This window comes from Salvelinus fontinalis, chromosome 2 (genome assembly GCF_029448725.1).
Source record: "Salvelinus fontinalis isolate EN_2023a chromosome 2, ASM2944872v1, whole genome shotgun sequence".
Lineage (NCBI taxonomy): Eukaryota > Metazoa > Chordata > Actinopteri > Salmoniformes > Salmonidae > Salvelinus > Salvelinus fontinalis.
In genome coordinates this window covers 57,926,633-57,941,686 of record NC_074666.1, presented here as the reverse complement: position 1 = coordinate 57,941,686, position 15,054 = coordinate 57,926,633, and the positions used below count along the sequence as shown (strand labels likewise).

Genomic DNA, 15,054 nt, shown 5'->3' with positions numbered 1-15,054 from the left:
ATCAGTTCCACTTGTTCAGAGTTACAGAAATGCACGCATTAGGAGTTTAGCTATAGTACAAGTCAAACACTTGGACACACCTACTCATTCCAGGATTATTATTTGTACTATTTTCTACATTGTAGAATAAGTGAAGACAACTATGAAATAACACTTATGGAATCATGTTGTAACCAAAAAAGTGTTTTAGGAATCAAAATAGATTTTAGATTCTTCAAAGTAGCCACCCTTTGACTTGATGACAGCTTTGCACACTTTTGGCATTCTCTCAACCAGATTCAGGAGGAATGCTTTTTCCAACAGTCTTGAAGGAGTTCCATTGAATGAGTAGATGTCCAAACTCTTGACTGGTACATGTTATAAATGATCTTCATAATAATACGTGGTTGGTTGCAGAGGGTGAGACATTTGTCCTTGCCTAGTCTAGACTGGAGCCTGTTCTTGGCACAGCTCCCTGAAACCCATCCAAAAATAGACAAATCTGCTCTCCAAAGATCTCTGCCTGGCCAATTGTTCATGTGGGATAGGGATAATTGCGAGACAACTCGGAAACTCAGTTAAATTAACAGTATTCTTGAACGCGGCATAAGTCTGTGGCAATCAAAACACCAACACCTCACTTGGTGTAATGTTGTTACATGGCTTTCTTCTGAATATAGGGCACTACTGTGCACAGAATACACTTGACCCATATAATATTCTCACCTTTGTGCCAAATGACAGTATCCTATCACTAACACTTGTTAAATCTAGCGTAATGTGTTGCATGACAAGTACATGATATGTTTCACCTAGGGGTCAGACACCACATGATAAAAGGCAGGGAGCTTTGGTCAGGACCAGGTAATGACATGCTAGGAAAGAAGATAATGTGTGTATCAATCATGCCTGATTGTATGACAAAAAACTGCAGATAGGAATTTCATTAAAAGAAAAAACACCAGCAAATATTGGGAAAAAAAATCTTATTTTAGAAGAACTCACTACATAACACAGAAAATATACATCAGTATTTTGTCTTTGTACATTAGGCAAGTAAACTGCAATAGTCCATCAGAGACAGAATCAAATAATAAACCAGGGTAAAAAATAAAAAAATAAAAATCGAGGATCAGGGGAATAGAGTAAAGAAAAAAGGGCACGGCACACACACACTCTTTCACACATTTTAAATCAAAACCCCAATACTACCAGCAAGAAAACCTAAAGTTAAAAGCATGCATAACAAATCCTACCTAGGACACTACACAATTCATCTCCTTTATCAAGGTGAATACAGGAGAAATAGGTCTCCACATCACCCGAATATCTTCTTTTTTTTGAATAAGATGGTACACCACCACACAGAGGGGAAAGTTATTGCTAAACCAAATTTTAACCAATATTTGAATTACACATTGTCCTGATGTTATAGAATAACTGACACGTTGTGCAAACTAACAGGGTGTTAAGCAATTTCTCATATTTTTACAGGGGGCAATTGCCAAGCAATTTAATAGGAGGCACTTTTGGAAAAAAATACTAATTAAAAACTTACCTATGACTTCAATTTGTGCATGCATGACTTGTAATGGTTATGTCATTCTCCGGAGAAACACACCTGAACTTGACAAATTGGATCATGGTAGGGGGAGCACTGCATGGTGTTAAAATCCAAAATAAAGACTTGCATTTATAACCTCATTCATATGTTAAATAGTGACTTACAGCAACTTTTCCTGAAGTGCTGAGGTGAATGAACCCAGCATGACAAGCAAGCTACAGTATGTGTAATGCACCCTTATGTCCATCTGCCATAAATCCAAATTCGGCCTGATATTTCGGTCATTCTAGAACCAAAGCAGCTCTCCTCCAATAGAGGGATTCTACAATAGCATTGCATTCTTACCATTCTGCTCCCTACAAGGCCGCCTGTCCGTCAAAGCAACCTGTAACAGAAATGAACTCATGCACACTAGAGCAGATGTTGAAGAAGGGGGAAGTGGAATAAAAACATACGAATCTATAGGATTCAGATTCTACCTACAGAAACACTATTTATTTGGTACTAAGTGTCTTGCTGGATTGGATAGGGACAATTGATATATTATCCAGTTTTAGGTCTGTGCTATATACAGGTCTTTACAATATCTTCCTGAAAAGCAGTTCATAGACTTAAAAAAGAAAGACTTATTCATCTTTTGCTTTGTTGTTGTTTTTGAGTTGGCACTTGCTTGGCGGTTTTCAGTCAGGATCTGGTAACAGCTGTTATGTTCTATGGCAGCCTATTGTTGCCAGACGGTTTCTGACAGTCAATGAAGACCAGCCATGCAATAGGGTGGTAGAGTGCAGGAAAACATTGCTATGTTGTTTCTCAATTGGAGACCTGTGTTAGACAAGAACAGGCAACTTAGCACATATTGGATATACTGTAATAAACTTCCGGCATAGTCTTTCAGAGACTTCAACAGGTTTGAATGAACCATCAACATATTTAATTTGAAGTGTGAACAGTATAATAAGTTACTCAGCGATGCCATATAATAGCATTGGGACCTCCTCAAAATCACAACATTTGGTTTGTAAAAGATCCAAGGGGCAAAGGTCCACTACACTTACCCTGAAAAAGTGAAGCAAGAAGCCGCTTGATAAATAAATCACTCGAAGGCAGTCTCTTGGCTCTTTCTTACACAACGGGCCACTTTCCTTTTGAATTCCCCATGTCGGTCTTCCCTCCACTCTTTCTGCAGGGGGAACAATGAAGGGGGAAAACATTTTAGTTGAAAGATGACAGATTCTTGCTCTCCAAAGGCAAATATGATGCTTGGGAACCTGGAACATTCAGAATTCTGTGCACTACAGGATGGAATATACCATTAAAAGGTCCAATGCAGTCGTTTTAAACTCAATATCACATCATTTCTGGGTAACAATTAAGTACCCAAACTCCATCCCACCAAAACAGGCTGAAATTTCAGGTGGTCTTTTCAAACAGCTCTTACACGAAAAGGGCATCATCAGCATTTTCACAATATTATTATAACCTCAGTGTGGAAATGTATATAAAACACAGGAAATCATGTTTTTGACTGCACTGGGCCTTTAACTCCTTTTGTCCTAAATAACCATCCACAGATTGTCGATTTATAAAGAACCGTAATCAGAGTGAGCTCAAACCCCTGATTTGGCCCCTCAGGTGAAAATGAGACTTACTGCAGCGTCAACATTGGCAGGCGAGTCTCCGTTAGGGTCCGCCAACATGGAAATAACACTAATCATAATGGTTTCCACTGTGTGGATGGGCAGCCAGCGCTCCTCAGGCTTCTCATAGCCGTACTTATCTTCACCAGGCTCGTGCAAAATAGATATACATACGTCACCGTTCTTGTCAACTGCAAACAGGATAAGAGACATGAAATTAGAACAGATTTATTTACTTATTTCTGTGTACATGCGTGTGTGTGTGTGCGTGCAAATAACTGCCAGAGTAAGGGATTTTGGTGGGTTACAAAAAAGTATTACTTTACTGACAAACACTACTGATCCTCCTGAGGGATAGCCTACATTTCCCCAACAGTAAACAGACAAAAAAGTGTTAATAATTTCAAGAGAAAACAGTGCAATACACTCATACTTACCATTAGGGTGCCATAAATCTGTGATAAATTTCATTTTAGGTGGCCTGAGAGGGTAGTCTTTGGGAAACGTGAGATGTGCTTTAAACACACCGCCTTCACTGTGGCAGAGAGAAATATGGTTAATTATGGTCAAATATCAGGTGTTGGAATATAGGGATGTGACAAATGGAAAAAGTCTAACGTTTAAACAGCAATAAAAAATTAAAAAATTCTGTTAAAACAATAAGAAAAATTCATAATTCCACGTGATTATCACATTTTGTCCGGACCTCTGGCAGTCTCTATGGGGGTGCCACAGGGTTAAATTCTCGGGCCGACTCTTTTCTCTGCATATATCAATGATGTCACTCTTGCTGCAGGTGATTCTTTGATCCACCTCGATGCAGACGACACCATTCTGTATACATCTGGCCCTTCTTTTGTTAACAAACCTCTAAATGAGCTTCAATGGCCTCCAACTGCTCTTAAACGCTAGTAAAACTAAATGCATGCTCTTCAACAGATCGCTGTCCGCACCCGCCCGCCCGCCTAGCATCACTACTCTGGACGGTTCCGACTTAGAATATGTGGACAACTATAAATACCTAGGTGTCTGGTTAGACTGTAAACTCTCCTTCCAGACTCATATTAAGCATCTCCATTCCAAAATTAAATCTAGCGTTGGCTTCCTATTTCGCAACAAAGCCTCCTTCACTCGTAAAACTGACTATCCTGCCGATCCTTGACTTCAGCGATGTCATTTACAAGATAGCCTCCAACACTCTACTCAGCAAACTGGATGCAGTCTATCACAGTTTCATCCGTTTTGTCACCAAAGCCCCATATACTATCCACCATTGCGACCTGTAAACTCTCGTTGGCTGGTCCTCGCTACATATTTGTCGCCAAACCCACTGGCTCTATAAGTCTTTGCTAGGTAATGCTCCGCCTTATCTCAGCTCACTGGTCACCATAGCAACACCCACCCGTAGCACGCGCTCCAGCAGGTATATTTCACTGGTCATCCCCAAAGCCAACACCTCCTTTGGCCGCTTTTCCTTCCAGTTCTCTGCTGGCAATAACTGGAACGAATAGCAAAAATCATTGAATTTGGAGACTTATATATCCCTCATTAACTTCAAGCATCGGCTGTCAGAGCAGCTTACCGATCGCTGCAGCTGTACACAGCCCATCTGTAAATAGCCCATCCAACCAATTACCTAACTCATCCACATATTTTTTTTTCTGCTCTTTTGCACACCAGTATTTCTACTTGCACATCCTCATCTGCACATCCATCACTCCAGTGTTAATTGCTAAATTGTAATTACTTCGCCACTATGGCCTATTTATTTATTGCCTTACTTCACTTGCACACACTGTATACCGATTTTTTCTACTGTGTTATTGACTGTACGTTTGTTTCTCTCATGTGTAACTGTGTTGTTGTTGTTTTTGTCTCACTGCTTTGCTTTATCTTGGGCAGGTCACAGTTGTAAATGAGAACTTGTTCTCAACTGGCCTACCTGGTTAAATAAGGGTGAAATAAAAAATTATAAAAAAACATTGCAGATGTTCTAGAGAAAATGGTATAATCTATGCTGGAGTTGGAAGGGGACAGTTATAGTTATGTAGTTTTAATTAGTCTAGCTGACGTTAGCTAGCTAGCTTCTCTCAGTTTGATGCAGTCAAGACAAAATACTATGTAATCAGATGAGATGATAAATAACTAGCAAAAAGGTAGTCTAGCACAAATCAACTTGGTTGCCCTCTCACCCCCTCCCTGCTCCCCTCATCATTCACAGATGCATACCGCACAGTTCCGGTTAATAAAGTAGCAAAAAAATGTATTTTTTTTCTGATCCCAATTTCGTTTAAACGTTCACACTAATTGTAATATAGTTGAAAAGATCCCAATACTTTGCATGGACGGACAACTGCTGTATATGACAAATAGCAAATTCCTCCTCACATCCACATACTCCCCAGCTGGCTTATCAACCCACCCACACAGCAAAATCAGAGTGGAACTGTGCTGGCAGACTTACTAGCATGTGTCTGGTGGGCCGATGATTAAGACTTCCCATCTGTAGAGGTCATTATCGTCTATCAAGCCTGCTGAGAATCCTTCCACTGGGTTCTTATTCAGCTCTGGTAAATAAAGAGAAAACATTTTAACATCATTTGGTTTTCATCAGATATAAATACACAAAAATAAATGGCTCTATTGTGATATTTGACTCTTGAACTTCATCCAGTCAAGTAAGAAGTACATCTCACAAATCAGTTGTGTTAGAATGCTGGATTCAGCACTCAGATTTAAATGTTCCTCTCTGTGAACATAAATCTTTAAATCATTTGTATCCCTATTAAGTAGCAATTTAAACAACTTAAACATTTCAACTGCTAACTCAGAAGTGCAATGTGGTTTAAATGTGCTGTCACACTGGCAGCCAGTCCCCTGCTGTGTTGACAGCAGCACAGTCAAATGGCTACTGCAGTAGTAGGTTACACACCCTTTGAACAGCAACCCTGACGAGTGCGTTTACGTTTCATAGTTACTTTTAAATCATATCAACACATTTATTCAAGCAACTGTTTCATTATTTTGCATAGACCAGGTCAAGTTAATCTAGTTAAATTCTAAGTACTCCAGAATTTGTAGGGAGGGAGGCATTGAAAGTGTGCCAATGCGAAAGAGAAACTGGTAAATACGAGTGGTGCTTTTAAGTCACATGACCAGTAATCAATACAGAGGAGCATTGTCAAGGAGGTCATAGGTTCAGAGAGTTCATGGAATGTGTGAATCTCAAGGCTTCCCCTTTTGAGAAACAAAGCGTCAGGGACCAAGAAAGGCCTCTGGGACACAGCCACATAGGGCTTTAAGAAGGTGTTCTCCCTCCGCTGAGAACTTGGCAAGGAGCCGCAGTAATAGGGTCCTGTAAAATCTATTTAATTTTCTGATTGATTCCGTTTATCCCCCAAATTCCGTTTTCTCCGCTTTTCTAAGTTTTCATTTCCTTCTATTTTTTCAGGTTTTCACTCTCAACATTACACCTGGTATAATAGGAAAAAAACTAAATGGGATGTTAAGTCCACAACAACATTTAAACCACATCAGGAGATGTCTGGGGAAATTGATTTAGAAAAAGCCATATCTCAGACTGGCCAAAACATTTTTTTTTATTAAGATGGGCAAAAGAACACAGACACTGGAGAGAGTAACTCTGCCTAGAAGGCCAGCATCCCGGAGTCGCCTCTTCACTGTTGATGTTGAGACTGGTGTTTTGCGGGTACTATTTAATGAAGCTGCCAGTTGAAGACTTGTGAGGTGTCTGTTTCTCAAACTAGACACTAATGTACTTGTCCTCTTGCTCAATTGTGCACCAGGGCCTCCCACTCATCATTCTATTCTGATTAGAGCCCATTTGCGCTGTTCTGTGAAGGGAGTAGTACCGCAGTGTACGAGATCTTCAGTTTCTTGGCAATTTCTCACATGGAATAGCCTTCATTTCTCAGAACAAGAATAGACTGACAAGTTTTAGTAGAAAGTTATTTGTTTCTGGCCATTTTGAGTCTGTAATGAAACCCACAAATGCTGATGCTCCATATACTCAAGTAGTCTAAAGTAGGCCAGTTTTATTGCTTCTTTAATCAGAACAAGTTTTCAGCTTTACTAACATATGTGCAAAAGAATTTTGTAATGATCAATTAGCCTTTTCAAATGATAAACTTGGATTAGCTAACACAACGTGCCATTGGAACACAGGAGTGAGGGTTGCTGATAATGGGCCTCTGAATGGAATATCTACATAGGCGTACAAAATCAGCCATTTCCAGCTACAATAGTCATTTACAACATTAACAATGCCCAAAGCATCCACCCGGGGTGCATACTTTGGTTTTTGCAATAGCACTACACAGCTGATTCAAATAATCAACTCATTATGAAGCTTTGATGATTTTGAATCAACTGTGTAGTGCTTGGGCAAAAACCAAAACAGAGTTTGGGAAACCCTGCTTTAAAACACCATGTTTCATCTGTATGTGCTTAAAAAAAAAAAGTAAAGTGTCATATGAAGCGTTACCGCTTTCTCTGTAATATGAGTAGTATTTTGATTTCAATAACAATTTTTTTACATTAAATTATGAATATTAAAAAAATATAAACTTGAATATACACTTTCTGATTGGGTTCATTCTTCAATATGAACATAATATACTCTACAGGCACATCAATGTTCCAGAGTGGGATCTCTGCTAGTTTTAGAGTTGAAGTTTGCACCCCGTTATTTTGCTACATTGTTCAGGTGGCCAAGCGGACACAAGGCTGTTTGGCTCATCTCAGTCATAAAGAGGAACAATTTAAATCTGCCGTTCTGCCCTTGAGCAGAGAGGTTGGGATAAAAGCAGAAGACACATTTAGGTTGAATGCATTCAGTTGTGCAACTGACAAAGGTATCATAATTGCCTTTACCAATGCATGTGGTAACGTTCAAATAAAACCCAGCCCTTAAACGAAACAGGTTGAAAATAATTTGAATGTCATATCATAGGAAAATACACTGCTCAAAAAAATTAAGGGAACACTTAAACAACACAATGTAACTCCAAGTCAATCACACTTCTGTGAAATCAAACTGTCCACTTAGGAAGCAACACTGATTGACAATAAATGGCACATGCTGTTGTGCAAATGGAATAGACAACAGGTGGAAATTATAGGCAATTAGCAAGACACCCCCAATAAAGGAGTGGTTCTGCAGGTGGTGACCACAGACCACTTCTCAGTTCCTATGCTTCCTGGCTGATGTTTTGGTCCCTTTTGAATGCTGGCGGTGCTTTCACTCTAGTGGTAGCATGAGACGGAGTCTACAACCCACACAAGTGGCTCAGGTAGTGCAGCTCATCCAGGATGGCACATCAATGCGAGCTGTGGCAAAAAGGTTTGCTGTGTCTGTCAGCGTAGTGTCCAGAGCATGGAGGCGCTACCAGGAGACAGGCCAGTACATCAGGAGACGTGGAGGAGGCCGTAGGAGGGCAACAACCCAGCAGCAGGACCGCTACCTCCGCCTTTGTGCAAGGAGGAGCACTGCCAGAGCCCTGCAAAATGACCTCCAGCAGGCCACAAATGTGCATGTGTCTGCTCAAACGGTCAGAAACAGACTCCATGAGGGTGGTATGAGGGCCCGACGTCCACAGGTGGGGGTTGTGCTTACAGCCCAACACCGTGCAGGACGTTTGGCATTTGCCAGAGAACGCCAAGATTGGCAAATTCGCCACTGGCGCCCTGTGCTCTTCACAGATGAAAGCAGGTTCACACTGAGCACATGTGACAGACGTGACAGAGTCTGGAGACGCCGTGGAGAACGTTCTGCTACCTGCAACATCCTCCAGCATGACCGGTTTGGCGGTGGGTCAGTCATGGTGTGGGGTGGCATTTCTTTGGGGGGCCGCACAGCCCTCCATGTGCTCGCCAGAGGTAGCCTGACTGCCATTAGGTACCGAGATGAGATCCTCAGACCCCTTGTGAGACCATATGCTGGTGCGGTTGGCCCCGAGTTCCTCCTAATGCAAGACAATGCTAGACCTCATGTGGCGTGAGTGTGTCAGCAGTTCCTGCAAGAGGAAGGCATTGATGCTATGGACTGGCCCGCCCGTTCCCCAGACCTGAATCCAATTGAGCACATCTGGGACATCATGTCTCTCTCCATCCACCAACGCCACATCAGACTGTCCAGGAGTTGGCGGATGCTTTAGTCCAGGTCTGGGAGATCCCTCAGGAGACCATCCGCCACCTCATCAGGAGCATGCCCAGGCGTTGTAGGGAGATCATACAGGCACGTGGAGGCTACACACACTACTGAGCCTAATTTTGACTTGTTTTAAGGACATTACATCAAAGTTGGATCAGCCTGTAGTGTGGTTTCCCACTTTAATTTAGAGTGTGACTCCAAATCCAGACCTCCATGGGTTGATAAATTTGATTTCCATTGATAATTTGTGTGATTTTGTTGTCAGCACATTCAACTATGTAAAGAAAAAAGTATTTAATAAGAATATTTCATTCATTCAGATCTAGGATGTTATTTTAGTGTTCCCTTTATTTTTTTGAGCAGTGTATATTGCATTCGCACAGATTTTCACTAAGTGGGCAGTTCAGATGTGTCACTTCAAGCCCAAATATCATACTTTGACTAAAACGATGACTTATTGATTTAAATAGTTGTGCAACGTCATGGGTAAACTCTGGCCATCGTCTTGCTGTGGCCGTTTAAAAGGATGCCTGGGTAAAGCCAAAATGCCACAAATGTAACCTTTAATTATTTTTATCAACCCTGATTTGCGATACAATGGTCATATTTCAAAGTCCTTCCTCCAAAGGTCCCCTGTATGGATTCAATTTCGTAAAAAATAACTATCGTAGCGCAAGTCAAATAACGTTACTTAAAACCTGTCTAGGATCAGCGTGGCGCTAGCGGCACACCCCCCCCCCCCCACTGAAAAACCAGTGCCGCGAAATTCAAAAAAAATATTTTTTTAAAATATTTAACTTTCACACATTAAAGTCCAATACAGCTAATGAAAGACACAGATCTTATGAATCCAGTCAACATTTCCGATTTTTAAAATGTTTTACAGGGAAGACACAATATGTAAAGATGTACATCTATTACCTAAAAACACATTAGCATATTCCACCATCTTTTATTTGTCCACCAACACCAGTAGCCATCACCAATTCGGCTAAACTAAGATATTTATAGCCCCTAACCAACAAAAAAACTCATTAGATGACAGTCTGATAACATATTTATGGTATGGGATAGGTTTTGTTAGAAAAAAGTGCATATTTCAGGTATATGGCATAGTTTACAATTGCACCCACCATCACAAATGGACTAGAATAATTACAATGAGCAACGTGTTTACCTAACTACTAATCATCAAACATTTCGTAAAAATACACAGCATACACGAATCGAAAGACACAGATCCTGTGAATACAGACAATATTTCAGATTTTCTAAGTGTCTTACAGCGAAAACACAATAAATCGTTATATTAGCTTAGCACATAGCAATTAGCAGCCCAGCATTGATTCTAGCCAAAGTGAGCGATAAAAGTCAACATCGCCAAAAGATATTAATTTTTTCACTAACCTTCTCAGAATTCTTCCGATGACACTCCTGTAACATCACATTACAACATGCATATACAGTTTGATCGAAAATGTTTATATTTAGCCACCAAAATCATGGTTAGACAATGTGAAATGTAACTCAGCTGGTCAGAATTTGTCCTTGCGCCACTTAGACAGTGATCTACTCTTATACATAAATACTCATAAACGTGACTAAAAAATATAGGGTGGACAGGGATTGATAGACAATTTAATTCTTAATACAATTGCGTTATTACATTTTTTAATTTATCCTTACTTTTCAATACAGTTTGCGCCAAGCGAAGCTACGTCAAAAAACATGGCGTCCTAAGCCACTAAAATGTTTCGACAGAAACACGATTTATCATAATAAAAATGTCCTACCTTGAGCTGTTCTTCCATCAGTATCTTGGGCAAAGGATCCTTTCTTGGGAGAAATCGTCTTTTGGTGGAAAGCTGTCCTCTTGCCATGTGGAAATGTCAACTACGTTCGGGATGAACTGAAAAGCGTTCCCAACTTTTCACATCGTTGCAAAAATAAATGTCCCAAAATCGCACTAAACGGATATAAATTGCTATAAAACGCTTTAAATTAACTACTTTGTGATGTTTGTAACTCCTATAACGAGTGAAAAGATGACCGGAGAAATATAACAGGCTAAACTAATGCTTGGAACAGGAGAGGGTCGGTGTCTTCCACGCGCGTTACGCAGCAAGAAAAGACTTGCTAGCTAAAGGTTTTTTTCATTTGTAGTGCCTGTGAACGAGCAATCGAGCCCGTTGGAATCGTCATCACGTAAAGGCATCCAGGGGAAGACGTAAGAAGTGTCCGTATAGTCATAGCAACGACAGTGCCCGTTTAAATGACTTCAGAAAAGTGGCCAACGTTTCTCAAATCTGACTCCATGTCAGGGAAATTGCTGTAGAATGGGCTCTGTTCCACTTAGAGACAAAATTTCAACTCCTATAGAAACTATAGACTGTTTTCTATCCAATAATAATAATAATATGCATATTGTACGATCAAGGATTTTGTGGGAAGCCGTTTAAAAAATTAGCCACATTAGCATAAATAGTCTAAACAGCGCCCCCATCCCCAACAGGTTAACAAAATGAACACATTTAGCTAACGGGTGGTTCAGTTAAACTCACGGCTCCGTCTTCGCCAACGTTAATATTAAGTCTGACAATTGTGCATCAATGGCTACAGTTGACATGTGTCCGCTAATGTTTGCTAGACATCTAAATTACGTTCAAAACAAAGGGGTAACAAACGTTAATTAGTAAACTACCGGTGAATCGTTTCGCGTCCACAAAACAAAACCAAGGTAGACGTTCCTAAAACATGACCAAAACATACATCTAGCGTTAGATGGATAGCCATCGAACTATTTCATCAACCGAAACTTTGTGGAAACATAGCTACTAAAGTGTCCTATATCAACTGTCTGTAGCTAGCTTCGTAACTGCCTAGCTCGCTGCCACTGGTGGGCTTACTTTACTGTATTCAACTATCACAATGAAGTAATTAAAGATGACATTTCACACCATAGTCCATACATGACAGTATATAAAAGCCGAAACAAAGATTAATTAGTTAACGTTCGCTAGTTAGCATAGCAACCCGACAAGCAATCAGCGCGTTAGCCGGCTACGTTAGCCACCAGTTTATAAATTACCTGCCAGCTGTCTCCTGAGTAACAGTGCTGCCTGAGGCTCCGTCATGTTTTACAGTTTTGATTTTAAAATATTAGCTAGCTAATAATGCGAGGTGAGAGAATTAGCTAGCAACTTTCAATAAATAATGCCAGTGCTTTTTTTCTAGTCTGTTTTGCTCAACATTCTCATTCTGTGGCACATGCGCACAAAAAAAACAGTGAAGCCGCGTGAAGGCAATTATCAGTACGCGTAACAGCGCTTGTGACATCACCGTCTTCTTCCGTGGAATTTTGACAGCCTCTGCATATGAAATCCGGACGGCCCTGACTTTGACAACCTCATTTTCACCCACAGTTGCAACACTTCAATGCTCCAAAAAAAAAAAATGCTCACGAGAGGCAGTTGATATGTTGTACATTTTGAGATGTGAATTATGAATGTTTTTCAGTTTGAGCACCTGCCCCCTGAAAGGTCTGTGTACGCCCCTGATTGAGAACTGCCCTACTGAATGGTCTGCACAGCCCCTGATCTTCTTCTTCTTCTTGGATTTTATATGGTGGTTGGCAATTAACTTTAAAGTGCATTACACCTGCCAGCTGGACTGGAGTGTGGACCAGAGACAGTGAAAGTCTAAATCCTACCCAATATTGTTGTCTCCTTAAGGAAACAAAATACGTAATTAAATACTACATCCCCTGAACATAGCTGCGGGAAGTAGGGTTGCAGATTAAGTATTGGATGCCATTATAAGACACATCATTGCACAATGTATGAATTACTAAATTGGCTGTCAGAGTGGTGACCAAGAACCCAATGTTCACTCTAACAGAGCTCCAGAGTTCCTCTGTGGAGATGGTAGAACCTTCTGGAAGGACAACCATCTCTGCAGCACTCCACCAATCAGGCCTTTATGTTAGAAGCCACTCCTTTTTTAATGTAAAAAATAGGGACCACAATGGAAATAAGTCCCCGCCTTTATTTTTTATTTTTTAAACTTATTTTAAGGGGTGGATCTTCTTAATTATGCGGAAAGACTGTTGCTTCCATCAATGTAATTGTCTGCATCATTTCCAAACCCCCATATATTTTTGGGGTAAATATATATATTCTTATACATACACGTATGCATACTTATATACATATATACATACACATACACGTACCTATATTGATATACATACTTTTTTAAAGAATATACCCTTATTATTCCCCACAAACCCTACCACCCTTCCCCCAATTGGAGTAAACTAATAAACACTTAGGGTTCTACCTTCGGTTTACACATTTTATACACATATTACAGACAAAATCTATTTTACAATAGTTATATTTTGTTTGTTTTTAGTCCTTCCTCTATTTCTGATGTAGCTATTCCCTCCGCAAGGCAATCAAACATGCTAAGCGTCAGTATAGAGACAAAGTAGAGTCGCAATTCAACGGCTCAGATACGAGACGTATGTGGCAGGGTCTACAGTCAATTACGGATTTCAAAAAGAAAACCAGCCCTGTCGCGGACACCGACGTCTTGCTCCCAGACAAACTAAACAACTTCTTTCTCGCTTTGAGGACAATACAGTAGCACTGACACGGCCCGTTACCAAAACCTGCGGGCTCTCCTTCACCGCAGCAAACGTGTTAACCCAAGCAAAGCTGCCGGCCCAGATGGCATCACTAGCCGCGTCCTCAGAGCATGCGCAGACCAGCTGGCTGGAGTGTTTACGGACATATTCAATCAATCCCTATCCTAGTCTGCTGTTCCCACATGCTCCAAGAGGGCCACCATTGTTCCTGTTCCCAAAACAGCTAAGGTAACTGAGCTAAACAACTATTGCCCCGTAGCACTCACTTCCGTCATCATAAAAGTGCTTTGAGAGACTAGTCAGGGATCATATTACCTCCACCCTACCTAACACCCTAGACCCACTCCAATTTGAGTACCGCCCCAATAGGTCCGCAGACGACGCAATCGCAATCACACTGCACACTGCCCTAACCCATCTGGACAAGAGGAATACCTATGTAAGAATGCTGTTCATCTATTACAGCTCAGTATTTAACACCACTGTACCTTCCAAACTCGTCATTAAGCTCGAAACCCTGGGTCTCGACCCCGCCCTGTGCAACTGGGTCCTGGACTTTCTGACATCTCCACCCCGCAGATCCTCAACACTGGGGCCCCACAAGGGTGCATTCTCAGCCCTCTCCTGTACTCCCTGTTCACCCATGACTGCGTGGCCATGCACGCCTCCAACTCAATCATCAAGTTTGCAGACGACCCTACAGTGGTAGGCTTGATTATCAACAACGACTTGCCGAAATAGCTCAGTTGGGAGAGCGTTAGACTGAAGATCTAAAGGTCCCTGGTTCGATCCCGGGTTTCGGCATTAGTTGTCGTTCTATCTTTGTGGTCCCGTGTGGCTCAGTTGGTAGAGCATGGCGCTTGCAACGCCAGGGTTGAGGGTTCAATTCCCACGGGGGGACCAGGGTTCAATTCCCACGGGGGGACCAGGATGAATATGTATGAACTTACCAATTTGTAAGTCGCTCTGGATAAGAGCGTCTGCTAAATGACTTAAATGTAAATAACAACGACAAGACGGCCTACTGGGAGGAGGTGAGGGCCCTCGGAGTGTG

At 41.2% G+C, this 15,054-nt stretch overlaps 1 protein-coding gene and 1 non-coding gene across 2 annotated transcripts; one reads left to right on the top strand and one right to left on the bottom strand.

Moving 5' to 3' along the window:
- Positions 1–948: 948 nt before the first annotated feature.
- Positions 949–12,660, bottom strand: LOC129822062 (ubiquitin-conjugating enzyme E2 G1). The gene is made up of 6 exons (XM_055879948.1): positions 12,441–12,660; positions 5,645–5,747; positions 3,618–3,715; positions 3,193–3,371; positions 2,599–2,723; positions 949–2,365 (listed from the first exon to the last, which is right to left on the bottom strand). The coding sequence occupies exons 1-5, from the start codon at positions 12,484–12,486 to the stop codon at positions 2,637–2,639; spliced, it is 513 nt and encodes a 170-aa protein (XP_055735923.1). The 5' UTR covers positions 12,487–12,660; the 3' UTR covers positions 949–2,365; positions 2,599–2,636.
- A 2,071-nt stretch (positions 12,661–14,731) lies between these two features.
- trnaf-gaa (transfer RNA phenylalanine (anticodon GAA)) lies at positions 14,732–14,804 on the top strand. The gene has a single exon. It is a non-coding gene; the product is annotated as a tRNA-Phe (tRNA).
- The last annotated feature ends 250 nt before the right edge of the window (positions 14,805–15,054 follow it).

What these genes read in the sequence shown, in the direction of transcription:
- LOC129822062 (XM_055879948.1), bottom strand. Translation starts at nt 12,486, where the DNA reads ATGACGGAGCCTCAGGCAGCACTGTTACTCAGGAGACAGCTGGCAG. An exon ending in ACTCAGGAGACAGCTGGCAG is followed by an intron (nt 5,748 to 12,440) that starts GTAATTTATAAA and finishes TTTATTTACCAG; the next exon opens with AGCTGAATAAGAACCCAGTG. An exon ending in GGCCCACCAGACACATGCTA is followed by an intron (nt 3,716 to 5,644) that starts GTAAGTCTGCCA and finishes TCTCTGCCACAG; the next exon opens with TGAAGGCGGTGTGTTTAAAG.